Below are 26427 nucleotides of genomic sequence, written 5' to 3' on the forward strand. Positions count from 1 at the left end.
AGCATTAATTGTATAGGAGGGCTTACGGAGCAGTGTGGGGGTGGAAGGATCGTCCTCTCCAAGTCCCCTGTCAAGGAGCTCCTCTGTGTCCCCTTCCCAGGAGATGAGCTCACCAAGCTGGGTGAAGAGGATGAGCAGGGTTGGTGCCGCGGGCGGCTGGACAGCGGGCAGATGGGCCTCTATCCTGCCAACTACGTGGAGGCCATCTAGCTGCCCTGTTTCCCTCCACACTACCCCTCACTCCTCTCTCACCGCCTCCCCCCCCTTTCCACTTGTCCCCTCCCCTTGCCATAGAGTTCCAGACATATTTTCCGATCAAGCTTTTATTTTTTTAAAAGTCAAAACAGAACAAAACAAAAAATACAGAGACAGAGCATTTGCAGGGCCGCCTGGAGGCCAGGGTGGTGGAATGTGGGGTGATGGCCCCAGGGTAGGTGAGGGTCTTAGTACTTAGCCCAACAGAGACATCACAGCATTTGCATTTTAGATCCCACCAAAGAGTCTCCTGAGCCCTGAGGGATGTCTCCTGGACCCTTCTACCCTGCATCACTGCCCCGTCTCACCCCTTTCATCCCTCTCCTCCCCACCCCAGGCTACCAGCACCTGCTCCCCCTTCCCTGGGCCTGGTTTTCTGACCTCCTGCCTCACCCCCTCCCCTTTCACCCCACCCCATTTTCAGAGGCCTCCCCTCCAACCCCAGGCAAGGGGGTTTTCTAGTGTCCAGACTTCCACTCTGCCCTGGGGCGTGCCCCACTCCTCAGGACTGGAGGAGGAATGGTCAGCCTCTCCCCCCATAGAGGTTTCCAGTGGTCCCTAGACTCCCCCAGACATGAAGAGGGGTGAGCTGGAGTGTGTGACAGAGTCACTGGGATATAGGAGGGAGCAGGGGGAGCAGGCCCCCAGCCCTCCCAAGGGCAGGCTCAGCTGAGGGACCAGAACCCTGCTGGGACCCTTCTTTCCAACTGTCAGCACTTTAGGCCGGCTCTTCCTCGGAGTCACACCCTTCAGTATTTGCAGAGACCCCGCCCCCCTACGGTCCTCAGGCAGGGGGTGGGGCCCCAAAGCCCAGGGCAAAGCCAGCAACAGTAGCAGCCTCTTCCCATTTCCTGGGGAGGAGGGCATTTTGCCCGCCCAGCCACCCTCCCTCCATGTCCATGTAAAACTGGAGACTCACTGGGCTCAGCCAGCCCTGTCTCCCCTTCTCTGGTTTACCTGGGGAGACACCATGGGGGCCTTTGGAGCTTCCAGCCTGGGACCCGCAGGGAAAGCCTGCAGCCAATGGGAAAGGAATGGGTTTGGCAGGAGGGAGGGGCCCTGGTCCTTAGGAGCGGGACAGTGGCCCTGTCTTTCTTCCTTGTTCTCTCCACACCCAGCCCCAGACCTAGCCCTGGGAGCAACATTCCCCCTGCTGGCAGCCCCCCAATCTGTCCAAGCCTGGGTTTCAGTTAAACGACTTTTGGGGATGGGAGGAGACACAGGGCCTGCCCAAAGCAGGAGTGTTTCCTATGGCTGGTGCTGGATTACTGAGTATTAGTACCAGGTAGCAGCCGCTCCCGTGAAAGTAGGGTGGGGGTACTTGGGAAGCAGACCAGCGCAGGACAAGACCCCAAGCGGTGGGTGCCTGGCTGGAAAAGAAGTCTCCCAGACCCCCTGCGGTGAGGCCGCGGCTTCCTGCAGCCTCAGGTGAGCCTTGCTAAGCATGGATGCCACTTCTGAGCCTCAGGACTGTAGACCCCCTCCCCCTCCCACAGTACCTGCCCCCTGGGCCTCTAGGTAAAGACAGGGTGATGCTCCAGCCCCTCTGTCACCCCTCAGTCCTCTTGCTCCCTGCTTCTCCCCACGGCCCACTGTTCGGAGGCCACAGACCTAAGCCTCAAGGCCCTCACCCGTTCATGTGGGCAGAGGATCCTGGCAGACTCTGGCAGGGGTCTGAGCTGGGGCAGGCCTCCCTCAGGGCCAGGGGAGTTGGGGGGGGGATGATGGTGCACCCCCAGGGAAGAAAAACTCTCCTCCCCCAGAACCCCTTTTCTTGTCACTGCTCCCTGGGCCCCTGCTGCAGCCTGAGATGTGCTCTAGGCCCCTCAGAGCCGGAAGCAAGATGTTGACAACCTTCAGCCCTCCCAACTCCAGAACAAAGCCCTTCAGTCTCTCCCCCAGGAGGAGTTGGGGTGAGAGGCCTCTGCCCCCATTGTCTACCCGTGGGAGTCAGGAAGCCGGCACATCTGCACCTTGGGGCCTGGGCTCCCCCTCTCTGTGCCAGAGGTTTCCCAGGACCTGGGGAGGGGCTGTGGCCCTGGCTGGACCCCAGGCCTGGCCCCCTCAGCACTCTAGCTACCCACTCTGGGGCTGGGACTCGAAACCCCATTCCCTGTGAACAACCACCTCCATAGCCCCATTTGGGACACTTTCTCGCGCGCGTGCGCGGTCCCCAGGTTCCTGGGCCCGGAGTGGGAGGGTCTCCCACCTGGAAGACCTGAGCTCCCCCGGCCCACCCCCACCTGTCAGTGCTCGAGTCAGGGCACTGGGCACCGTGTGGGGGCCGCGCCCCTTGCCGTACCCTCCGCCTCCTGTAGCCCCTGCCCACACCCTCGATGCTGCGGGCCGCCTCCACGGGGCTCGGCGAGTCATGTGTTTTGTCCCCAGTTAACCACCGTTCTGCGGCCTGGCTCTGTGAGGAGCCAAGGCTGCCCTGCGCGCCGTCTGCCGCCCTCGGCTTCCTGACTCCATTAGTCCAACACTTGTGAAACTCCGAGAAGTGCTGTGGTCTCAGCAATGCACCTGTTTTGTACATGATTGTGTAATTTAAAGGTATATAAATACAAATATATATATATATAAGTTGTGATTGTATGACTGTGGATAAAATCCAGAACTGTGTCAACCTGGCTGGGCATTGTCATCTTGAGTCACGTGTCCTTTGAGGCCTCTGAGACTTGCCTGCAGTTGGGGTGTCTGTTGGCAAGGGGGTGCCCAGCACAACTGCGGGCTGTCCTGGCTGCCTGCCAATGGGCTGGAGGGCTGAGCGCTGGCCTCAGGCCCTGTCTGTGCAGGCAGGGTTACCCTGGATGCCCTCTGAGGCTCCTGAGTGGCCTTTAGAGTCCCGAGTGTCACCTGGTGACAAGCTCTGACCAGGAGAACAGGGCACTCAGGATCCACACTCACGATTCAAGGGTGAATTTGACCCCTGAAAAGGGTTCCATTTTTAAAGCGAAATTCTCAAAGTGAGTGTTGAGGCCCGTGGTCCCTGGTTGTCCATTGTCCAGGGCCCCTGTGGTGTGCCATCAGACCATGCCATACTTCCCTGTGTCCTGCCACACCTCTGACAGCATATCTGTGGGGGCCCCTGGGAGCGTTCCTCCAGGAGGATTTCTCAGGAGAGGGGCAGGACCTGGGCTGTGCGCTCTCAGTTCTGCTCTGCCAGGCCCAGGCCCTGCCCAGGACTGAGCCCCTGCTCCAACCCACATACCTCCAGCTACGCCTCTTCTGGGGCGGGGCAGGATCCCAGGTCCAGTCCCAGCTCTGCCATCAGTTTACTGTGTCCCCTCACTTGGGGGCCTCCGCTTCCCCCCAATCTGGTTCGATGAGTCCCAGAGGCCCCTCTGACCACAGCAGCCTGGCAGGGCACTGACATAAGCCCCAGGATTCAAGGCAAATACACCACAGTCCCTTCTCCCCCACCGCTTTTCCCCCAGCCTCAGGGCGTGCTCAGGGGAGGGAGAAAAGGTCGAGCTGGGGGTTGAATCTATTCTCCACCCCACAGCCTTTCTCCCCCAAATATACCTTCAGTGACAAGCGCCTGGTTTTAGCCAAATGGAGGACTCTTCAAATAAAGACAAAAGGTTGCCTTGTCTTATGTGCATAGGCTGCTCCATGCAGTTATGGGGCACCCTGGAGGCAGGGTCTACAAGAAGGGTCGGGAACCCCTAGGCTAGACGGGGTTCTGATGGGCAGGTATGTGGACCAGGAGGTAGAAGAATCAGAAGTGGCTGCCAGCACACTTCATGGCAGGTCCACACAGCAGGGAGCTGCCGCCCCCCACAGCTCTTCTTTCTGGAGGGACTCCTAGTCCCTAATCCCCATGCCCCGCTCCCTCCCAGCCCCTGCTTGAGATCCCAGACCTCTCCAGGCCCAGGTCCAGCTGGGGATGAGGAAACAGGTAGCTCCAAGGACTCAGTTGGGGGCAGGACAGGCAGGCTGGAGACAAAACCAGAGCCAGGCTGGGTTCTGGCCAGTGTCCCAGTCTGCTCCCTCCTGGGGAGGGGGCAGACAGCAGGGGCCCCTCCAGGTCCAATCCCAGCTGACAGATGCCAAGGTGCTGTTTGCTCACTGCCAGGAGTAAACTTTCGTTTGAAGACAATAAAATTGCTGAGGGCAGAAGGTGTCTCTACAGGGCAGCGTTTAACCCTTAGTGGTATGGTCGGCACTGGCTGGTTCCCTGTCTGGTTCCTCGGACGCCTGTCCTCAGAAGCTAAAGGTTACGGAGGCTATGGGTGCTGAGCAGTCACGAAGCAGGAGGCATGGTAGGGCAGAGAGAGCCCTGTCCTGGTGAGTTCAGTTCTTGGTTCTGCTGCTGATTGGTTGTATGTGTGGTTCTATGTGAGCAAGTCACTGAACTGTTCTGAGCCTCGGTTTCATCATCTGCAAAATGGGGGAGTAACCCCTAATTTTGTTGGGAAGGTGAATGACAAAAAAAAGAAGTGGAAGCACATAGTCAGCCCTTGGGACTCATGAGCTTGATGAACAAATGCGAGGGAGGCTTGAGGAAGCTGAGTGAGCTGCTCTGCCAAGGAGAGTGGGTGGTGGGTCCCATCTCCTCCAGTGTGTGTGCAGACACACACACACACACACACACACACACACACACTCACATACACAGTCTGACCACACTTTTTCCCCATCATACTCTCTTACCCCTTGCACCCCACTCGTGGGGCTCACAGCTTCACAGAGGGCACAGCTGAGGTCTGTGACCTCGCTCTTCAGGAGAGAGGAACCACAAACAAGCCAACCTCTTTTCCAACCTGTTTGCTCAGAGCCAGCATCGTACAAGGGGGACCGAAGCACCCACCCTGTACTGCACTCCTGGTGCCCCAACTCAGAGCTCTGTTGGTTGACCAAGCAGAAACCAGGGCTCTGGGCCTCCTTGCAGGAAGACCAGCTCCCTGGCCCACCCTAGAGAGAAAGCTCTGGTCTACAGCAGAGCAAGAGGATAGCGGAGGATCCTGCCTTCTTTCCAATCCGAAGCATAGACCCTGTTCAGCCCCAGTCCCCCTCCCTTCTTTCAGCCCACACCAGAGTGAAGGGAGACCAGAGCCATTCCAGCCCCTCCTTGGCCTTGAGGACTCACTGCCTCTCTCTGACAGCTTCTCCAATTATCCCTTCCTTTTAGGCTCAGCTCTATGCCACCTCCCCCAGGAAGTCTCCCTTGACTACCCCAGGCCTCTGTGACCACAACCACTTTCAGCACTGTACAGACACTGGGATTATGTCAGTATCTTTATTATCCATTCCCAGGGGCACCCCTGGCTCCCCAACTCAGGAATGCAGACGTCTCCTAGCATCATGCCAAGCATGGTGCAGAATGCGTGGCAGAGAACACACAACTGTGAGTGGCCTTGGCCAAGTCACTGCCATTCTGTTGGCTCTGCTCTGGAAATGCTGGGGTCAGAGGCTACGGTAGAGGGAAGGCCTTCCCTGAGAGCTGTGAACACTGAGGACAGTCCTGGCCCCTCCACCCTGCAGTGGGCTGGCCATGTGAACATCCAGACCTGAGGAGGAGGTACCCCCAGCTGGGGTCCCTCGGGCCCCAGAGAGCTCACTTATACCCCTGGGAGCAGCGGGCCATCCCCTCCCTGACCTTGGACTCTGAATGCCAGCAGACTGCCCTCTCCCCGAGCCAGGACAGGGGCAGGCAGGAAGGAAGCCGGGTGAGGGCGAGTTTCAGGCCTAGGTCTGGCCTGCAGCCCTCAGATGGGGTGCACAAACTGGTAGACGAGGCGCTGGGAGATGTCCGGCTTCCGGATGATGCCCTTCTTGTAATACTGGCGGATGGAGCGGCTCAGCTTGTCGTAGTTCATGGCAGGCCGGTTCTTGCGGATGCCCCACAGCCGGGCCACCTGGGCGGAGTCCTCAATTTTAAAGATGCCTGGGGGAGCAGGAGGGTCCAGACGGCCAGCGGTGCATGTGGGGAACCCACGGCAGGAGGGAGAAAGACCGAGACCAACAGGTCAGTCTCTCGGAGAACTTAGCAAGCCAGTGTCCACAGGGGCAGGGCCAGGCTGTGGGGGCCATAAAACCTACGTCCCAGGTTGTGGTGAGGGTTAAAGAAATGTGTGCCACAGGGCCCCAAAGTGGTAAATAATACTATGAGCCATAAACCTCCTGGGGCAGGGTGAGCCTGGGTACCTCCGTGCATTACGTGGGGCCTCGAGGGCCTGGCCTTGCCAGCCTCTGCTCCTACTGTGGGGTGTGCACACCGTATGCAGAAGCCCGGGGTGGGGGTGGGGGCTTGCAGCTCATCTGGTAAGGTCATGCCCCCACTCCTGCCACCTTGCAGTTCCCAAGCCTGAAAGCCCTCTTTGCTATGCTCACACACTTCAGCCCACACAGCCCTTTCTGGCAGATTTAATTCAGGGGAGATAGTGGCAAGAGTGGATTTGGAGCCGGGCCCACCTGGATTTGAATCCTGGCCCTGCCATTTTCTACCTGTAGAGGGTGTCTGAGGTCCCGCTTCCTGTCAGTAAGAGGGTGTATAGTGACTCTCATGTTGGTGAGTGGTTACAGGACGTGCTGAGAGGGGAACCTGAGGGAGGCACCCCTTGGGAAGAACCATTACATCGTTCATAGCTCTCATTCTAAGCTCTCATTCTAAGCCCTCCTGGCAAGGCCCAGGTCAGCACACCCTCTCCAGGCAGCCTTCCCAGACCACCCCGCCCGCCCTGATCTCCCTTCCCTGAAACTCTACCTTGAGACGGTCTCCCCAGAGTCCCAGAGGACCCGCAGAGCAGCTGCCTCGCTCTCCGTCTTAAATATGCACACACAGTCGTCACGCCCTGTGCACGGAGTTCTCTTCCACCCTTTCTAGCCCCTTGTCATCCTCCATGCTCAGCCCAGAGTCACCTCCTCAGTGAAGTCCCCATGGCTCTGTCACAGCCCTGACATGCTCTGCACGGCAGCTCATTTCACTGCTAGTTCTCCTACAAGACTGTAGGTCCCTCAAGGACAGCGTGCAGCTGAATCCTGTCTGAACCCTCAGGACACAGGAATTGTTTGTAAATGTCAGCTGAGCAAGTGTGGACCAGAGGAGGTACTCAGTGAAGGACTGTTGGGTAAGCGAATCTGAAGACTGAGATCTAGGCACCCACAACTACTAACAACAAGGGGGGGCCTGGAACCCAGGTGTCTTGGCCTTTGCCAACACACAGACACACACACACACTCACACATACACACAAACATACACTCTCACACACACTCACATACACACACACACTCACACACACTCACATATACACACTCACACTTGCACTCACACACACATACACACAGTCACATACACACACACACATACACACACACACTCTCACATACACACACAGTCACACTCACACTGCATCTAGCTCTGCGCTGTCCAATGAGGTAGCCACACGCTGGATTTCAAAGACTCAGTAAACTCTCTCATTAATAAATTTTACATTGGTTATATGTTGAAATTACAATAATTTATAGTATTGGGTTAGATAAAAGTATTATTTAAATTAAATTCGCCAGTTTTATATGTGTTTTAATGTAGCTGCTTGAAAATCTAATGTTACATGTGTGGCTCACAGTGTCCCAGGCCGGCGTCGTGCACCGCTGGGAATCCTGAACAAGACAGAGCCTGGCCGGGAGGCAGAGTGGGCACAAATGGCACGGAGACCCCAGGCAGGTCCAATGACAGGTGGCGGGGTGGCTCCCCCCTCCGCCCAGCCCCAACTCCTCCCTGTGCCGAGGAACCCAGGCAGCCCCCACCCCCGCCTCAGTGCCCCTCGCTCCCCCATGCCCCACCTGACAGCGCCCCGCCAGGTGCCCCCTTACCCTTCTCCTTGTTGAGCCACCGGATGAATCGGCCGTAGCTGTGGGGCTTGAGTAGCAGCTCCTTGAGGAACTGCCACAGGTGGATGGGCTGCCCAGAGCAGGATGAGTCCACTTCGCTGTCCGTCCAGCTCTCCTCGCTGGTTGAGGCTGGGCAGCCAGGGAGGGTGGCAGTGAGCGGGGAGCTGTGGCCACCCCCTGCTTCAGTAGCAGCCACCCCTCAGCCGCAGACCTGAGCCCTCGCCCCCTCCCTGCCCTGCCCTGCTCACCGCAGTAGTGAATCGCCCCAGGGGAAGTCCTCTCTTTCATCCAGGCCGCTGCAGGACAAGGAGAGGAGACGGGGGATTCAGGGGAGACCCCAAAGGGGGAGAGGGCATTTGGGTGGCACTGTGGGGTCACAGAGGCCCCCCTATGGCCCAGGTTTCCTGATGGCTCCCTCCCTCCTGCTAGTCTGGAGCTGCTTCCTGGAAGGAAACAGGATTTCCTAAGTGCAGCCCCTTGTTCAGGCAGGAGAGTGGTAGTGGAGCTTTGCTCTGCCTCCCTTTCTCACCTATGAAATAGTCAGGACAAGCCCTCACGGATCTTGCAAGGATCCAAGGTGACAAAGGCTACACACGCCTTTCTCAGTGCCCGGCGTAACAAACACCACCTGCCCTTCAGTTGCCAACTTCACCAAACACTTCTGTCCTCTCCTGCTCTCCACCTGGCCCCTTCCCCATCTCCCCCACCCCCAGGCCAAGCAGTGGGGGTGGGTGAAGGCAGCCAACTTCTGCCCACATCACCACCCAGCACTCAGCCTGGCACTGACCACTACCCCTGGCAGCCAGTGTCAAGGCGCCTGGGCTGAGGCTGGTCTCTGAGTGGGTCATACAAATGGGTCCTGTCGCCTTATCCATCCGAGCCCCTAGGGGCAGGGGCCTTGACACACTGAGTGAGCACCGCCTCCTCCGAAGCACATGGCTCTGTGCAGGGCACATGGGTGGGGGGCACCCAATGAGATGCAAATGGAGTTGGCATGCAGCCTTTATAAAGACTAGGGCAGCGATATGGATCTTGATGGGTACAAGATTCGGATACATTATTAAGTACAGAACAAGCTGACACTGATACTATTCACGTTAAAAAAGGGTAAAATCTACCCGTATGTATTTGCTTTTCTGTGCATAGACTTTCCCTGGCCAGGTACCCAAGAAACTGGTAACAGTGGTTGTTTCGGGGTAAGGGGGTTGGAAGGCTGGGGGTCGGGAGTGGGAGGGAGTTGCTTTTCATGGTTTACTATTTTTCGCTATGGTCTTGTTTTTAATTGTACACACTCATTACTTCGTTAATGAAAAACAACAGAAAACAAACGAATGAAATTTTTAAAAGGACAGAGAAGGACTTCATAGCATCCACGGCCCGTCAGCTCTGACCTCCTGTGTCCTCACACTCTACCCATGTGCTCTGTCCTGAGTTCTGTGGGCTTGGCCACGCGGGCAGGGGACGGGGCTGGTGAGTTCCCCCAGGCTCCAGGGGGCAGCTGCAATTGGGGCTGGGATTCAGAGCACAGCCCAGCGGACAGTAACCTCCCAGCCGGTACCCTGGCCTAAGAGTCCCCCTCGGTATCCCTGGCTTGGAGTGTGGGAGGTGCTGCTCCCACCCACGCCGTGTCCCACCTGATTTCCAGATGTCCAGGTGGGCGTGCAGCACGTCCCCACTCAGGGGTGAGCGCTGACGGAACTGCTCCTCCGACATGGCACACAGCTCCTTGCCTGCCAGCTCCTGGAAGGCCTTGCCCACGGGGGGCAGCCGGTACTGGTGCTCTGTCCACAGGAGCCACTTCTGCACGTGGCCAGGGCTCCAGTCCACGGGGTCTGGGCAAGAGACACTTCTTCAGCTCCAGGGGCTACGCGAGGACACCGCCCCGAATGTGGCCCGCTGTGCTTGGATGGGGCGAGAACTGGGGTGGGGACAGGCCAAGACAGACCGTCTCGAGGGGCCCTGTGGAGGGGGTGCCCAAAAAGAGAGGGGAGTGAGAGGGAGGAGCCAGTGCCCTATAAACAGCCTTGGCTCAGGGCTGGTGGCCTGGGGGCTCTGCATGCCCCCCCCTCACCCAGACCTTGGGTTCTCCCAGACCTTTCCAGCCACTCCAAAGGACCTTTGGGGGAGCTCCAGCCCTGGAAGGGACAGTGACATTAAACCAGAAATACGTGAGGTTCTCTCCCAGCTGCCTTTTGCCTTCCCAAAGCCCCTCAAGGAACCAGAGAAAAACCCAGCAGGAAATTAATCGTGCAACCCCCAACCCCTACTGTATTTTACACATGAGGAAATTGAGGCACAGAGAATTCCATCCCCTTGTCCAACACCTAACAAAGGGCTGAGTGCATAGTAGCTGCTCAATGCACATGTGTTGAATGAATGAATGAGTGAATGAACGAATGAATGAATGGCAGGGCACAGTTGGTCATCGGGAAGTTACGGGCCTCAGAGGAAGGATGGGAGTCACTGGCCAGGTCTTAGATGCTCCCCTGAGGAGCTGCTCTGGGGTGAGCCTGGCGGGGCCCACAGGTGGAGGCCAGGCTGGTGGGCATGAGCACAGTGGGGCTTCACATGAACGCTGTGGTCTAAGCTGGTGCCCCAGCTGGGTGACCTGGAGGCCAGGCTGCCTTCATTTAATAAACCCATTTTCCTCTCCAGGGTCAAAACGATTTGTTTCTGTCCCCATTGTTCAGATGGCAGGCCCCTCCCTCCCAAGCCCAGCGTGGGAGCGAAGGCACCAAGGGAGACCTCCCTGGTGATGGCGGGGGGTGGGGGGGGCAGCTAGCCTGGGCTTTGGGCAACTGGAGGGTTGGGGTGTGGGCAGGAGCTGGCTTATGGGAACACCAGCTGGGGCTGTAGGAGGCTGGGGGGGCAGGGGCCCAGACCGATGACTCCGACGGGGAGGGGCTGGGCCTGAGGGAGGCCTGAAGACCTTTTTGTGTGAAAGTAGCAGAGTGGGATGTTCAAATGCTAGGGTCCAATGACCAAGGAGATGGGCCAGGCCTGCCCAGAGCTGCAGAGAGGATGGAGGGGACCCAGCAGCCCCTCGACCCACAGCATCAATCCCATAACCACACCTTCCAGGCCCTGGCACACACACAAATGCCCAGCCTCCCGATGTCCCCTTCTCATCAGAGCCTTCATCACCACCAGACCAGTGACACATTTATCTGTTTATGACCTATTTCCCTCACTATAATGTCAGCTTCATAAACAAAGAGGCTCTTGTGTTGTGCTCACCACTCAATTCCCCCATGCTAGAACAAGGCCTGGCTATTAAGTTATAGTTTATTGAGCATCTATTATGTACAAGGTGCCATCCTAGGAACTGGGGATATAGCAAATGAAAATCCCTGCCCTGGGGGTGTGTACATTCAGGGGAGAGACAGATAGTAAACCAGATAAATAAAACATGCAGCATCTCTGATGGCATGTGCTAGGAGAGAAATACAGCAGGTGGGACGAATGCGAGGTACGGGTACGAGCAGCAATTCCAAAAGAGGGGTCAGGGCAGGCCTCACGGAGTTGGGGCCGTCTGAGTTAAGACATGAAGAAGGTAAGGGGTGAGCCAAGGAGATAGTTGGGGGAAGAGTATTCTAGGTGGAGGGACCAGCAAGTGCAAAGGTCCTGAGGTGTGTATTATGGGAACAAGGAGACAGGTGTGGCTGCAGGGAGGGTGGAGATGAGTATGAGAGGAGGTGGTGGGCCAGACAGTGTGGAGCTCGAATTCATTTCATCCAGCTCCTAGCCAGTGGGGACTTCGGGCTGGTACCGGGGGGCACAAAGAGGGTGGAACCTTCCCAGCCCCAGCTCACAGTTGCTGTGTTCTGAGCCGACTGACCATATGTGTAGAAGCACAACATGCCTGGGGCTGCGCCGGGGGAGGCCAGAGTGCGCAGGCAGCGTCCCTGCCCCCAGCCCCCAGCCCTGCCCGCCCCAGCCTTGGGAGGCGGGTGGAGGGGCTCACCTGCGGTGATGTTGAGCAGCTTGCAGGCGGTCTCAATGTCCTTAAGCACCTCGCCCACCACCATGGACTGCACCTGCTCCAGCGAGTGCTCCTCCAGGGTCAGCCCGCCTGGCGCCAAGTCCAGGCTGCCTCCAGGGGCTTGGCTGTCGATGACCGGGCACTGCTCAGGCTCCTCTGGCACCTCGTCCTGAGTGCTCTCCCCGGGGCCCTTGGTGGCCCAGCCGCTGTCCTCGGGGTACAGCATGTCAAAGTAGGAGAGGTAGAAGGCAGACAGGCCCTGCTCGGGCGTGGCAGGGGGGCTGGGGCTCCAGTCCCGTCTCTCGGGCCCCACTGCCCCCGCCGTCACCTTCTCTGGGCCTGTCCGAAACACAGCACTGGGGGGCACGCTGCTCAGGCCGGGGCTGGTGCTGCCCATCCCGCTGCTGCTCAGGCCAGCGGCTGTGTCTACAGAAATAAGAGAGGAAGGAGTCAGGTTCTGGCTGCTTCCCCATCCGCATGGGGGCCGTTAAGCTGGTTACGGGGATGAGGGGCCCAGGGAGCAGTGGCTGGGCCTGGGACAGAGCTGGGGCTTCCGGGTCACTGTGCAGCTGGGGCAGGGCTGGGCAGACAGGCCTTCTGGCTGTGAAAGACAGTGAGGTGGGAGGTGGGGTAAGACTATAAACAGACAGCTCCCTCACTCCTCAGCCAGGCTGGCTGGGAGCAGCAAATCTTTACACGTGTAGAGTGCTTCAAACCACCTTCTGAGGTTCTCGTCCTCGTTTAGCCCTCACAATGAAAGGCACAATTAGTCCCATTTGGCTGATGGGCAAACTGAGACCTGGACAAGGAGCTTTTCATGTCCAGGCTGCTGTCCCTCAGCCGCCTGCACCCAGATCCTAGTCCACTGTCCTGTGGAGGAAATTCCTTCCGAGAGTGAACCTAAATCTTTCCTGCTGTAGCAAAGCTTGCTTTCTTGGATTCTGCCCTTGGAGGAGACAGGGCAGGGAGAGGCTCACCATCATCTTCACCAGCCAGATGAAGGAAGAGAGGAGCAAGTGAGGGGTGTGCTGAGCTGGAGTCCCTTCCCACAGGGCCACTGGGGGTGTGTGTGAGTAAATGACCAGCACAAGGCTACTGAGGTGGTCACTGAACAGCAATGCCCAGGTGTGCTTGGCCCCACCCCTGCTTGGGGCTGGCACCCAGCCCACCTCGTCCTACCAAGAAAGGGGAAAGGTGCTGCCCCCTGCCCCTCTGTTCCAAGCCCTGGAGGAATGTGCTGCCTGGAGTAGGAGGTGCCCACGTGCTGACCTTCAGACACTTTCCTGGGGGGGGGGGGGGCGTTAGGGAGGGGTTGGTGAAAAGGCCAGTGACTGTGACACCCCTCCTCCCTGCTGCCCCAGGGCCCCCCAGGGGCATCATTTGGCCTCAACACGAGCAACTAGAGGCATGCCCCCACTCCCATTGGTCACCTAGGCTCTTTTCTCTGAGCCCGGTACTGGCATACGAGGTTTGGGGGAGGCAGGGCACTTGAGAGAGGTCATGCACCAAACACCGGGGTTTCTGGAATATTTCCGTGATGTGTGAAACTCAAGAATAAATCAGGACAGAGGGGGAAGATTACCAACAAATACATGCTCCCAGTAACACGGAGCCGTTCAGAGGGGACGGAAGCGCATGGGCTGCTGTTAAGGGCAAGTTACTGTGTCCTGTCTCCTGGGTTTATATTTGAAAGCAGAGGTTCTCCGGATGCGGTGCCTCAGCGTGGTGGGCAGTGGTTGGGGATGCGACTTCTCAGGCCTGCTCAGAGCGCTGCATCAGAAGCTGGGGGGCAGGGGTGGGGGGTGGGGGAGGCCCAGAAGTGGCCCTCAACAGGCCTTTCAGTGTTCCGGATGCATGTTCACGGTTCAGAATCGCTGCTTTAAAGGCTTCTGGCCAAGGAAAAGACGGAGGCTCTAATCAAAGGATTGTAGACTCTCTAATGGTGAAATTGATTGTGCCCCCTTGGGACAGAGAGGGAGGCTCCCTGGCCACCTCCAGTCACCCCGTGGGACTGCCCTGCTCAGCCTGTGTGCGGCGGCATTTGCCGCTGCTGATGCGACAGGGAAAGAACCTAGTTTGGAAGATAGCCCTGACTTCTCCAGGGCTGCAGCCAGCCCATTCCACATCTTCGTTCGGCTTAGGAAATGATGCCCCTTTTTCTCTGGAGAGCACAGCTTGGTGAATTGACCCAGGTGGAATTTTAGCTTCCCCCTGTGCCATGCCCAACCCTCCCAACTTTACTTGGCAGCCCTGCAATTTTCCGTGGTGGAGAGAATGCCAGCAAGAGAGAAGGGTGTTCCCTTTGACTTCGACTCTCCCTTTCAAGGGCTCCTTTAAGTGACAAGGAAGGAAAGGTCAGGGTGGGGTGGGGTGGGCCGGGGGGAGGGGGGCCGGCATGCGGGGGACAGAGGGCAGGCCTGGAGTCATTTCAAGTCCTTCTGTGCAAACACACGTGTGTGCTCTGGGCCCACGTTATTTACCCAGGCAGCGTCAACAGCCCACTCTGCTGCTGGGTCCCCACCCCCACTGTGCCCACGCCCTACCCCCAGGTGGCCTTACCCCTTGAGAACACCGCTCAGCCCCCCACCCTCCCTCATCACCCCTTCCTTGCCTCCCGCCCCATCCACGTCCCCAGAACTCCCATGCCTGCCACGTTAGGACAGTCTCTGCCAACACCCTGGGCCATATGCCAGGGAGACGGAAGCTTTTCCAAGAAGCAGGAGCACTTGCCTCCCTCGTGGCCCTCCTGTTTGCTTGGCTTCTGCCACAGGTAGGATGGAAGGCAGCTGCTATGTTTCGGGGCCCCGTGGCATGAGGGGTCAGTGAGGATGAATGGGCAGGGCAGGTGGCAGTGTTTGCCAGGTGGGGATGTGATGACACATTCCTGACACATTTGTCAAGTGAGCCCGTAGCCCTTGCATCCGTCCCTCCCTGGGAGACAGTCGGCATGGGGCTTAGTCTCAGTCCTCGTTTGTGCGTGGGGAAGTTCAGGTACAGAGAGCTGAGCTAAGTGACTTCCGACTCCTGGCCCAGGGCTCCTTCCCCAGCAGAGAATGCCGGCCTCCTCCTCAACACCCCGCACTCTAGCTCCCCAGCCCCTTGCTCCTAAATACCCAGGAACCTGCTCGCAACCAAGGCTTGGGCCCAGCTCCAACACCTCCCTAGTGAAAAATGCTCACTGGTAAGAAACTTGGAAAGCGAGAGACACAAAGTGCAGGTGTGCTCAGGATTAACCGTGAGGCAAGAGGAAACATCCAATTATTCACAGGGGGAAAGCGGTGGGGAATCTGGGGGGATCTTGGTTTACTGGTCAGGGAGCCAAAAGCTGCTCTGCTCAGCCTGCAGCTTGGGCATCTCCTCCGGGCTCCGGGCTCCGGGCTCCGGGGCCAGACTCCGCTGGGAAGAGAGCTGGGCTCCCCCTGTGCCCAGAGCGTTTGTGCACATTTCCCCCTTTACCACCCACAGCCTGGGTGACGTGGACACGAGAGCCCCATTTTATAGATGCGACAGTGAGGCCCAGTGGTTATACAGTTTGCCCGAGGTACCCAGCTGGCCATGCGTGGGTCCTGTTCATTGTCCCACCTTCCTTCTGAGGCTTCTGCTCTGGCCAGTCCCGTCTTCCCAGGGTCCTGCCCACTTCCTGATTGGGCAACTGCATCATTCCCCCCTCCGGGCTTCTCACTCCACCCCACTGTCAAGCTCATTTCCCTCCGTCACCCTTTCGTCAGGTACCCCTCTGCTCCCGTGGCTCATCACTGCCAGCCTTGCCAGATCCCGAGACTGGTGTCCACCTCTGCGCCCGCCTCCCACACGGCCCAGGTAATCAGAGCTGGGAGGGACCATGTGATCGCATTATAGACGGTAACAACGAAGCCCAGAGCGGGGAAGGGATCATTCTCTGGTCAGTGGCAAGGGTCTGGATCAAAACCAGGGACCAGTCGACATATCTAGGCTCTAATGAAAATGGCCTTTCTCCCCTGACCCCTGTGTCCTGGGCACATGGCTATTTTCTCATGCTGTTGTGCCCCTGCCCACGACGCCCCTTCCTTCTCAGAACCCAAAGCCCTCCTCCCCCATGAAGCGCCCCCCACAGCTCCCTCGTCTGACTTCCTACCTTTCCCCTCCTACGCCATGCAATTCAGCGCTGATTACGTGCACAGGTGACTGTCCACCCACGAGGACACACATGTACTGAGAAAAATGCAGCTCAGAGTGTGGCAGGGACATGCCCCCAGTCACACAGCTAAGCCAGGACCAGCTAGAGGCCTGCTGACCCTCCGGCCACTAGGCCCCGGGTCCTGGGACAGGTTCAGTGCTAGGCGAGTCCAGGTCCCTCGGAGGGCACACTCAATCCTCCTGACAGCCTCTGCCGGCTGGGCCCAAGGCACTGACCGTCTCCTGAGCGATGCCTCCAGTTCGCAAACCTCGAGCTGATACTTTCTGGATTAAGGCACATGCCTGGATTAAGGCTCAGCATGTTCTGGCCCTTGCTGCCCCAGAGGCTTTGGCTTCAACTCCAGACAAAGAAACTTTGGTAACAGCTGGTGGAGGCCAAGGCCCGAGACAGGGCCAGACGGCAGGGCAATGGCCAGAGGAATCAGCCACCTTCTCTTAGCACCTCCTGTTCCCATAGGAAGACAGATCAAGGAGAGAAGGCAGAGGGACCCAACGTCAGAGATTTACAGCAGCCGTCCCCTACCACCTGCTGGGCCTGCTCTGGGCTGGCTGTGGGGTCTGAATGTGCCCCTACAACCCCCCTGCCTCCAGGGCTCTCACACACACCCCTCCCCACCCCCGTATCAGCAAAAGATCCCCTGGTGTCTCCTGAAACCACAGCCTCAGGGGAGCGCTGTCACCAGGGAAGTCTTTCCTAGTGCCCTGGGCTCTCGTGGGGCTGGGGCCTGTCTCCCACACCCTGCTCAGTCCAGCCTCCCGATCTCCCCCCCCAAGAGGGATTGCGGGGAGGCGACTATGCCTGAGTCCCCACCTCAATCCTGAGACCCAGCCTCAGCCTGCCTAGAGCCCAGTGAGAAGAGCCCTGAGGCGAGTGGCACTGCCAGGGGTGACACAGCCCAGCCCTCAGTGCTGAGTGGGCCTCACTCTACCATCTGGAAGGCACCTCCTCTGGCTTCCTCCCTGCCGTCCACGGCCCTGGCTGTCAGCCCCACACCCCCATCCAAAGGGCTTCCTTTAATGGGTCAGAGTCAGAAGCCTGTGGGGGTATGACCAGGACATGGCCAGAAGCCATGCAGAGAGGGCAGGGGCCACATGGACCTGCCCCCCAGTCCGTTGGTCAGCACCTTGGAGAGAAGCCGTGGGCGTCTGGGCCCAGTGCTGCTGACGGCCGAGCAGCGTGTCTGGCTTCTGTGAACCCTCCCAGCCTCTGGCCCAGACTTCCCCTACTCTAGACATTTCCTTCTCACCCTGCACCTCCTCTGGCCCCTTCACTTCTCAGACAGCTCCCGCCCTCCCATGCAAGCCCAGCTCCCTGCCCTTTGAAACTGCTCTTCAAACTAGCTGGACCCAAGAAAAGCATCCAGCTTCCTCCTTATTGACGACCCCTCTCTGCCCAGAGGACTAACCTCTCTCCACTGGACAGACCACCACCCTCTTACCCAGGAAGGGGTTCCAGGCTGGCCACCTCCCGGCAGCTCTGGCTCTCTCAAACATCCTGCTACCCCCAAGCCTCTGCTGCCCGGGGTCTCCAAGGGCAGGAAGAAGGGCGGTGGGTCCCTGGGGGTGGCTGAAGGAGGACTTGCCTGTCTTGGGCTCAGCTTGAGACTAGAGGAGGTGGGTTTCTTCGAGACCCCCTGGCTTTCCCCACCTCGTCAGATCCCAGACTCACCCAGGCCACTGACCTCACTTTCTCAGGAGCCCTGCTCTCTGGGAGGTTCAACCTGAGGAGGCAGCCAGGGGCTGGAGTGTGAGGGAGACTTGGGGGATGGGTGAGTCTGTGTAAGGACCAGAGGGTCAGTAGGGAGCTGAGGGGCAGGGCTAAGCAGCAGGAGGATGGGCACAGGAGACGAAGGTCAGGGGAATAGCAAGGAAATCTGGTTTAGTCTGCTGTTCCCACAGTTTCCACGGCAGCCGGGAGACCGCAGGCACAATTAGGGCAGCGCTGTCTGCTGTTCGCTCCTGCTGCACGGGCCCTGCTGCCCTTCACACCCACACACAGCCTCCCTGACAACTTCTGGGACACGGTGAGGGCCAACCAAATAAAGCCCTTCACTGGGCTCTCCTGCCATCCCCAGTATTGTTCCCACCTGACAAACACAGGTGCTCCGACTGCTACAGGCGTGTGGCCACAGGCACTGCGAAGGGATTAGAACTCAAGACGGAGCTCCACCCTCTGCTCAGGTGGTGCTGATGGCTTAGCATCTTCCCGCCTCTAGGGTCACCGCAGCCAACCACTTTTTTCGCCTCTGCTCAGGTCGCCCACTGACCCAGCCAACGAAAACCCCAGCCCCACAGAGGTTGCATTGGTGACTGTGGTGGCATGGATGCCTGCAGCCTAGAGGAATAGGGACCCACCTCAGCCCCCGACTCACCCCTGTATTTGATTCCACTCCAAAGGGGGTGTGCGGCCTGGAAACAATTGGAGGCCTCAGCATCTGGAGACGTGGGCTCATGTTCTGCCCCATTCCATATGTGACGCCTTGGGCAGCCCCTGGTCCCCTTGGGCCCCAGTCTCCTCCTCTATGCTGGGAGGGGGTGAGTCGTCTCCCAGGGCTGTTCTGGCCCCACACCTTCTTTATTCTGTGACCCCATGACCCCATCTTGCCCCTCGGCCTGATTTGGAAGGAGAATGATGGGGAAACAGAGGTAGACACGAGGGGCTCTCCTCATAAGCAGAGACATAATTCAAGGCTGACATTTTGGGCAGAATAAGGGGTGGGACTGTGTCTCCTCCCTGCACCACTCCTCTGCAGTTGGTATTCAGAGCCTCTGAAAGACCGTCCACTCTTCTGACTAAGCAGGGCCCCCTCCAGGCTGTCCCCCACTTCCCAGCTTGCCTGTCAGGCCTGCCTCCCTCCCCAGCAGCATCTCTTCCCCATTTCCTCCAATCCGCCCAGACAAGCCTGGAGTGTGGAGTGAGTGATGCCGAGAGGTCAGGCTAGAACCCTGATTTCCCCCAATATCAGTACACATCCTGCATGACCTTTAGCTTCCAGAAACTGCAAATCACGTCTTCATTCAGCTCTTGTTTAGCACATTCTGTGTGTACACGTACTTCGTGTTTCAGCCCCCGATCAGGCTCCTTTGCCCTACCCGGACCGCCACGCCCTTGCCGCCCACATGGTCCACTTTTGGTCACTACACATGGCTGGCGGGGCTTTCCCTCCTCTCGCCAGCACCTTCTCCTTAAATCCTACTCCAAGGGGCTGGTGAACAGCCCCTTCTCTTCCCTACACTCCTCCAGCACCTCGTCTATACCACCCTTCCCAACACTTGGTTTCGTGGGCATCTCGTTCCCCACATTCCTGGCCCCGCAGGCACCCAGGCCACTGAAGGTGTGAGAACACAGGGATTTCACCTGGCTCCTGCCTCTGGCGCCTTGCTTGATCCTCTGCCTCAGGCTTCTCATCAGTAAAACAGGGACTCATAAAGACAGCCATGTCTCTGGGGTTTGGCGTGACAAAGCAGGACAGTGATGGGAGCAGACCTTTCAGGGCCCCAGGAGGTGTGTATAAACACTGGTTCCTCGTATCTCTAGTCTTCCATGTCTCTGTGCCTCCCCCAGGCCCAGCACAGCCTGGAAAGCAGAGTTCTTCATAAGCTCCTCATGGTGAGTCTGTACAGTCTTGATGGCACTGAGGGAAAAATGTGCGTGGAGCCCCAATCCCAGGGACAGGGAGCACACGGCAGGGAAAGGGGGCTCAGGACAAAGTGAACGCACTCCAGCAATTACAGCAAATGATGAAAATCCAGAATGAACTGTCCTGAGAGACTAAGAACAGAAATTGCTTCAAGAAAAGGTTTAAATGGGAGGGGATGGGTTTATTAAGGGGTTATTAGGACCCTGGGCTGTCACTCCCAGACCTCTCTCCTCAATCCCAGAGCTGGAGGGAGAAGGAAGGGGCACCTCCATTCTGGTGGTGCCCTTTCTAGGGTTCTGGGTGGGCTCCAGTCGGTCTGGTCCCCAGCAGTCACTCTCCAGTCACTGGCTGGGAGGAGTGGTCCAGAGTGAGAAGGACGCTCACCCACCCCTCTTCTGGAGGGCCCATTCAACCGTTGAGAGGTGGGAGAGGAGAATCTGGCAGGGGTGCTTCCTGGGCTGGGAACATGCAAATGAGTCAGGGGATGGAGCCAAGCATTAAATGTCAGGAAGAGCCCAGGGCAACTCTGGCTTGTGCAAAGTTTGCTTTGGGAAGAGTTGTTCCACCTGACAGGCCACTTGCTTGGCTGGGGGTGCAGGGTTGGGCATGGAATGGGATGGAGGTGAGGAGTGGGGTGGGGAGAGGGTCCCAGACCAGCTTTGAGCCCTGACTCCCTGTTCTCTAGCTCTGGGACTGGGGGCAAGTGGCTCAGTTTCCTTTGAGACTCAGTTGTCCCATCTGTTAAATGGGTTGTCAAGAGCATGTCTTAAAGGGGTTGTGAAGATTGAAGAAGGTGGATGGAAATTCCTTGTGAATTATGATAGGCTGAGCACGCATGAAGCTGGCACCTGGGAGCAGGTGAGGGTATGGGGCTGGAGAAGAGGAAAGGTAAAAGTAATGGGGTGCAGAATGAGGACAACAAGGGAAGAAGCAGGTGGTGATGGTGGGTGGAGGGTCAGGGCCAAAGGGTGGAGTCTGGGGGAGAGTTGAGGATGGTGATGAGGGAGACCTGGGCCTTGCCTTGAGGTCAGCCTACTCTCTAGCCCAGTCCAGGGCAGCTGCTGGCCTCACCCACCCTTCCCTGACCTCTAGAAAAAAGTCAGAGCCAGAGCCATTCACCGACCCTGACCTCAGCCTGGGACACAAGGCTGGGAAGTCACATAAGTCTTGCAAAGTTGGCCGATCATCCAGCCGGGCTGCCTCTACCAACTCCTATACAGCCTTCCCCCCTCCCCAAGTTGTCTCCCCCTCCTGTGCCTCCTGTGACAGAGGAGGCCGCCTTGTCTAACCTCATTACCCTGACAGGAGCTGCAAGTTCAGGGAGGAAAAGTGACTTGCCCAAAGTCACACACGGTGGCCTGAACTCATTCCTTCTCGCCTTCTGTCCCCAGGTTGGCTTAAACTGCCTTCCCCAGGTTACACTCAAGCTGCACCAAGTCGTTTAGCACAAACATGTGCTCTAATTGTTTCAGGGCTGTTAACTTTATATCTGTAACAATCTCAGTGGTGAAAAGTGGGTTCTCCTGCATTCTTCTACTTACTGCCAGTGTCACAATTTCTGAGCATCAATGGAGCACCTACTGAATGCCTCCTATTTCTTCAGGCTTGGTTGACAGAGCAGCTCTCCCTATTTCAGAGAGTCCTTGTGAAAATCAAGTGGCGCCGTATCTGCTGAAGTGTTTTATAATTGGTAACCCAATAAACATGTCTGATAGGGACTGAATGTTCCACTCTGGCCCCCCCCACAGCACCTGGCACGTAGGAAGCACTGTCCATTCACTGCCAGGTTCTCAAAGGGGAAGGTGGTTGCCTGTCCTGAGAGAGACCACACCCCAACCTCCCTGGGAGCCCTGAGAATGTGCCCTGTCCCCAAATTTCTTTGAGTTTTAGGTGGTGAGACTAAATTGAGAGTCCCTGGTGCTGGTCCCTGCCTCTGGCCCCTCCCCTGCAGGGGGCAAGCAGGACTTGCCCTGCCGGGCTGGGCCATCACCTGGGCCGACCTGTCTGGTGGGGCATCTCCTGCCCATCCCTGCCTGCCCCCTCGGACCCGGGCAGCCCAGGTGCCTGTTTGCTTTGTTACTTAGCCGAGCAGCTGGTGCTGGGGAGATGCTGCTTTATTGGGGGGTGCTGTGAAACTGTTTATTGGGGAGGTGGGGGCAGGAAATGAGGCCAAGTCCCAGGCCTGAACAAGGTGGAGAAAGGCCACGACTCCCACACAGGGGACAGGCCCCTTGTGGCTTGTGGCCTGGGTGTGGGCTGGTGGGTGGACCCAGATGAGGGGATCCAGGACTAGCTCAGTGAGTGTGTCCACTCAACATGCACAGACGGGGGCACACACACATGCATGCACACATGCTCACATATGTACACACGTACATGTGCACGCACGCATGTGCACACCTTATCCAAACTTGCGGGAGTCCCCAGCCGTCCAGACCCTTCAGCTTTCCACCAAGTCATCTCCACCATCTACTTTCCGATCTCCCCACAGGAGGCATCTGGCAAAACTTAGAAACAAACACCTACAAGGACCCCTGTTTCTCTCCTCGTGTGCCCTGACCAGGGCCCACAGTTCCTCTGCTTCTCCAGGCACCAATGCAACCAACCAGGTGGTTTGCTCCGCAGCTCCCCGACCACCTGGTTCCTGTGCCCACCACTGGACTGCCCACTCCCTAGGCTCTGGGACTGTCCCCGCTGCTCCGCCTGGACCTGACCCTGGGCCTCCAGGCCCCAGCAAGCCCCTGCCCAACTGTGGCCCGGCTCCGGGAGACCCTTCCCTTGGCCGAGCAGCCACAGCTGGCAGCAGCAGAAAAGCTGCTTGTGTTTCACAAGCCAAGCAGAACAGGCCAGGTCTCCGGGCCGAGTCTCTGCATCTACAGAGCTGCCTGCCTGAGACTGGGCGGACTGGGCTCGATATGGAGCCTGGATGGGAGCCATCACAGACATGCAGCGCCCAGGCCGTGCCAGGCCAAGGAGGCTTACCCGGGCTCTCGGGTGGTCCCAGGTAGGCAGACCAGGCATGAGGAGACAGGCGCTTCTGGGGGTGAAGGACCCAGATCACAGGGTCGCTGGCATCTGGGAGACCAGCTCTGAGCTAGCAAAGCATACTTCCAAGTCCTCTCATTCGCCCACCTCCCCCCAGCTGGCAGGGACAGCCCCACGCAGGGCACTGGGTGCCTCCCACTGCACTTACCCGATAGCTGCCTGGTGCCCAAGGAGTCGCCGGCTGCAGTTGCAACCTCAGGGGCCAGGAGGAGGCGGGGGCAGGTTAGGCCACTGCTGGGTCTCAGCCAGGCATCTGGGGAGCCAGTGGAACCAGGGGCCAGCAGGGCTGGGGGCACAGGTGGCACTCGGGTGGGCCGCCGTGGGCCTGGCCCCCCTCGAGGGGTGGCCCTCTGAGGTCTCAGGGTTGCGTGCCCTGTAGGGAGCCCCAGCCCCCAGCCCAGGGCCACTTGCTGGCACCGTGGCAAGACCCAGCTGTAGGGGTTTACAGGAGCGCTGAGGTGGCTCAGGGCATGGGGTCTGAGTCTGTGGGGCAGCGTGGACAGACGGACAGACGCAGGTAGAGTGCAGGAATGTGCTGGAAGTCAGGCAGCCCTGGGATGAAAAGTTGGCCTGGTCTGATTTCCCATTATAAGTAATCCTTCCTTATTTACCTGAACAAATACGCTCCCTGCTTACCTCAGACCACAGGCGGGCTCCCAGTTAACCCTTTCAGGCCTTCCTCTCCTCACGGAGGGAATCTGTACCCTGACAGCCAGGGAACTCATCCACTCACTCACTCATTCACTCGTTCATTCACTCACTCACACGTTCTTACATCATGTGTTGATGTATAGCTACTGAGCTCATATTATGTGCAAGGCACAGGGTATACATTAAGAGAGACCTGGGCTGGGGCACTAACAGGGATCAGCTGAAGGTAGGGGACAAACAAGCAAGCAGCAGTGGAAATTCAGAGCCCCAGTGGAGGGCTGTAGGAGCACTGAGGCAAGGGAAGTCAGTGAGGGCTTCCTGGAGGAAGTGCTGTCTGGATCCCCAGGCCAGCAATGGAGGGAGCTTCACAGAACCCTGAGGAAATGGACCTGAGGCTCGTGGGCCCATCCACCCTGTATGGGGACCAAGCTCTCTGCGCTCCACGGGCACAGGCCCATCAGAGAGTAGTGCTCAGGAAGAACCGGTAGCTCGCTTTCCCAGGTCCAGAGCTGGGGTCGGACAGCAGCAGCTCGCTCTCGTACCTGAAGGATGGAGGACAGGGGAGGAGGCTGCACACGCACCCACACCCAGGCACCCCCCCCCCAGGCTCCTCCACCTCCATGAGTGTAAGGAGATCCTCGCGGTCGGGCTCTCAGCTTCCTCCTCATCCTGCCAGCTGGGTTGAGGGATGTCCCAGGAGGGCCGGGGTTGGCTCTTCTTTCTCTGGATCACCTTGAAGGGCACCAAGCACCTGCTACTCCCACTGTCACATGAGGGCATTTTAGATAACGTTTATTGTTATTTGCTCATTTCAGAAGGAATTGTGTGACTGCCGCAGGGTGCGTAACCTAAGACCTTCAGAACTAACCCCTCACCTTCACGATGCCATAATTCTCTGACAGATGGTTGCACTTTGCACCCTGGAGAGCCTGGCCTCGGCTATTATCGGCAACAGCACCTTGGTGAGGATGAGTTCTCAGTCATTCCTCAGAGAAGGCTGAGGTAGGTTGGGAGGGAGGAGGTCATGCAAAGGCCTAAAATGGCTACAGTCAACCACCCCAGCTCTCCAGGGTCCATGAAAAGGAAGACCCCTGCTCCCCCAGCTGGGTCCTCCTCCAGGATGCCTTTCTATACTTTGCCCCCAGGCTGGGCAGGCAGCCCTCCGCTCCACTTTCACAGAAACTTGTGCTTTTATCAGCACTCTGATGCAGTGAAAATAATGGCCACTGCTCAATAAGCTTCTACTATATGTCAAGCACTGCTCAGCACTCACGAGATGCTAGGATATTAATCATATTATAAATACTGTAACATGGGTGAGTATAAGGAATATCCAACAAATGCATATTGGATGGCTCAGGTGTCAGAGACAGTTACTCCCAATGTCTATTTTCCCCCTTTCCTCTGTAACAAGCCCCTAATTTTTAGCTTAGAACTTGGTTACCTGGAATTAAGACTATCCCAGACTCCCTTGCAGCTAAAAGTGACTGTTGACCAAGTAAAAGTGTCATATGTCAATTTCTAGGAATCTTTTTTAAAGGTAAACTGGCATGTATCATTTGTTATCCTTCCTCCATCTTGCTGCCTGGAATGCAGCTGTGATGGCTGGAATTCTGGCTGCCATCTTGGACCATGAGAACAAGACAATGGTGCAGTGAGTTGGAAGGAGCCTCGGTCACTGAGGACGGGATAAAACCTTCATACCAGCTTTGCACTGCCTGCCTCAGGACTTTCGTGAGTGTAATAGACCTTTTGCTTTTGTTAAGTGGGGTCTTTATTATTCAAAGCAAAGCCTGATCCTAGCTGAGATAGACCAGAAGATAGACAGACAGATGAAGATAGAACACTTCTGCAGCCAGAGAGGATATCTCACTGCTGGGTGGCAATGGGAAGGGACCTGGTCATATCACAGAAAATCTTGACCTTGGGAAATCTGCCCCTTGAATGCTGGGTACAGCCTTGTTCTGGGCCTAAGGAAACATTCCATAGGTGTCTCCAGGGATGGGTGGGCCTGAATGGACAGACTAGGCTAAGCTTTGCTGAGTGTGGACAGTGATTCTACCGGCCCTAGCCTGGAATAGGGAAACAAAGGGTGTCTCTGGAAGTCGAAAGGTCCAAGAGGGAGCAAGGAGAGGACTCAGCATCTGCTCAGCTGTGGCTGCTTAGACTAAGGTACTAAGAGGCGGCTTGGTGTGGTGGGCTCAAGGCATATTCGATGTCTGCCGGGGACACCTCTGGTGGGCTCCAGGGGAAGGGAGGACCAAAGAGGGCCCATCCTTGTTCCACGAGGGGATTCTGGGCGACATGTATCCCCTCAACACCTTGATCTACCTAGCACGGTGTCGTGGCACCAGCTTGGGAATAGACCCAAATACACACCTTGGTTCAGCTTCCAGCTTCATGACTTTGGCCAAGTATCTGAAACCTGCTGACCGCCTCTCCCCATCCCCAGGGAACTCAGAGCTGTCGTGAAGAGTGACATAATGTTGGTGAAAGTGCTCTGTGACCCCAAACGCCCTGTCCCAATGTCTTGCTGACCACCAACCACATGCCATATGTTTGACGTGTATCATCTCACTCCCCATAGCAAACCTTCCCGGTAGATATGACTATGTGCAGTTTTCGGGTGAAGACACTGAGGCCCAAATGCTTAAAATTGACCTTGATCTCTTGCCCACAGTCAACGGCTGGGAAGCAGAGTCAAACTCAAATTTCCAGTTTCCCAATCACCCGTGCCTGACAGGACCCTCAGGGTCAAGTCTCAGGTCCCTGGCGTGGGTCACTGGGTCCACCAGACCTCTGCCTCCTGCCCACAGCTCCCCCAGGCCGGGTTCCTCT

At 57.6% G+C, this 26427-nt stretch overlaps 2 protein-coding genes across 5 annotated transcripts in view; one reads left to right on the top strand and one right to left on the bottom strand.

Moving 5' to 3' along the window:
* Positions 1–2881, top strand: part of PACSIN1 (protein kinase C and casein kinase substrate in neurons 1) — a 56772-nt gene extending 53891 nt beyond the window's left edge. For 3 of the 4 annotated variants that reach the window (XM_033095103.1, XM_033095086.1, XM_033095096.1), the window contains exon 10: positions 101–2881. In XM_033095103.1, coding sequence (XP_032950994.1) covers positions 101–210 — 110 coding nt within the window. In that variant the 3' untranslated portion in view covers positions 211–2881. The remainder of the gene's footprint in view (positions 1–100) is intronic. The other variant, XM_033095076.1, reaches the window with a different exon arrangement.
* Positions 2882–5074: 2193 nt separating this feature from the next.
* SPDEF (SAM pointed domain containing ETS transcription factor) lies at positions 5075–23487 on the bottom strand. The gene is made up of 6 exons (XM_033094893.1): positions 23087–23487; positions 12059–12502; positions 9729–9926; positions 8343–8390; positions 8077–8223; positions 5075–6145 (listed from the first exon to the last, which is right to left on the bottom strand). Exons 2-6 carry the CDS (start codon positions 12471–12473, stop codon positions 5967–5969), a joined length of 987 nt encoding a protein of 328 aa, XP_032950784.1. The 5' UTR covers positions 12474–12502; positions 23087–23487; the 3' UTR covers positions 5075–5966.
* Between the last annotated feature and the right edge of the window lie 2940 nt (positions 23488–26427).

Source organism: Rhinolophus ferrumequinum, chromosome 3 (assembly GCF_004115265.2).
Source record: "Rhinolophus ferrumequinum isolate MPI-CBG mRhiFer1 chromosome 3, mRhiFer1_v1.p, whole genome shotgun sequence".
NCBI classification, from domain to species: domain Eukaryota; kingdom Metazoa; phylum Chordata; class Mammalia; order Chiroptera; family Rhinolophidae; genus Rhinolophus; species Rhinolophus ferrumequinum.

What these genes read in the sequence shown, in the direction of transcription:
- SPDEF (XM_033094893.1), bottom strand. Translation starts at nt 12,473, where the DNA reads ATGGGCAGCACCAGCCCCGGCCTGAGCAGCGTGCCCCCCAGTGCTGTG. An exon ending in TGGGGCGATTCACTACTGCG is followed by an intron (nt 8,224 to 8,342) that starts GTGAGCAGGGCA and finishes CTGGCTGCCCAG; the next exon opens with CCTCAACCAGCGAGGAGAGC. An exon ending in GTGGCTCAACAAGGAGAAGG is followed by an intron (nt 6,146 to 8,076) that starts GTAAGGGGGCAC and finishes CTGCTCCCCCAG; the next exon opens with GCATCTTTAAAATTGAGGAC.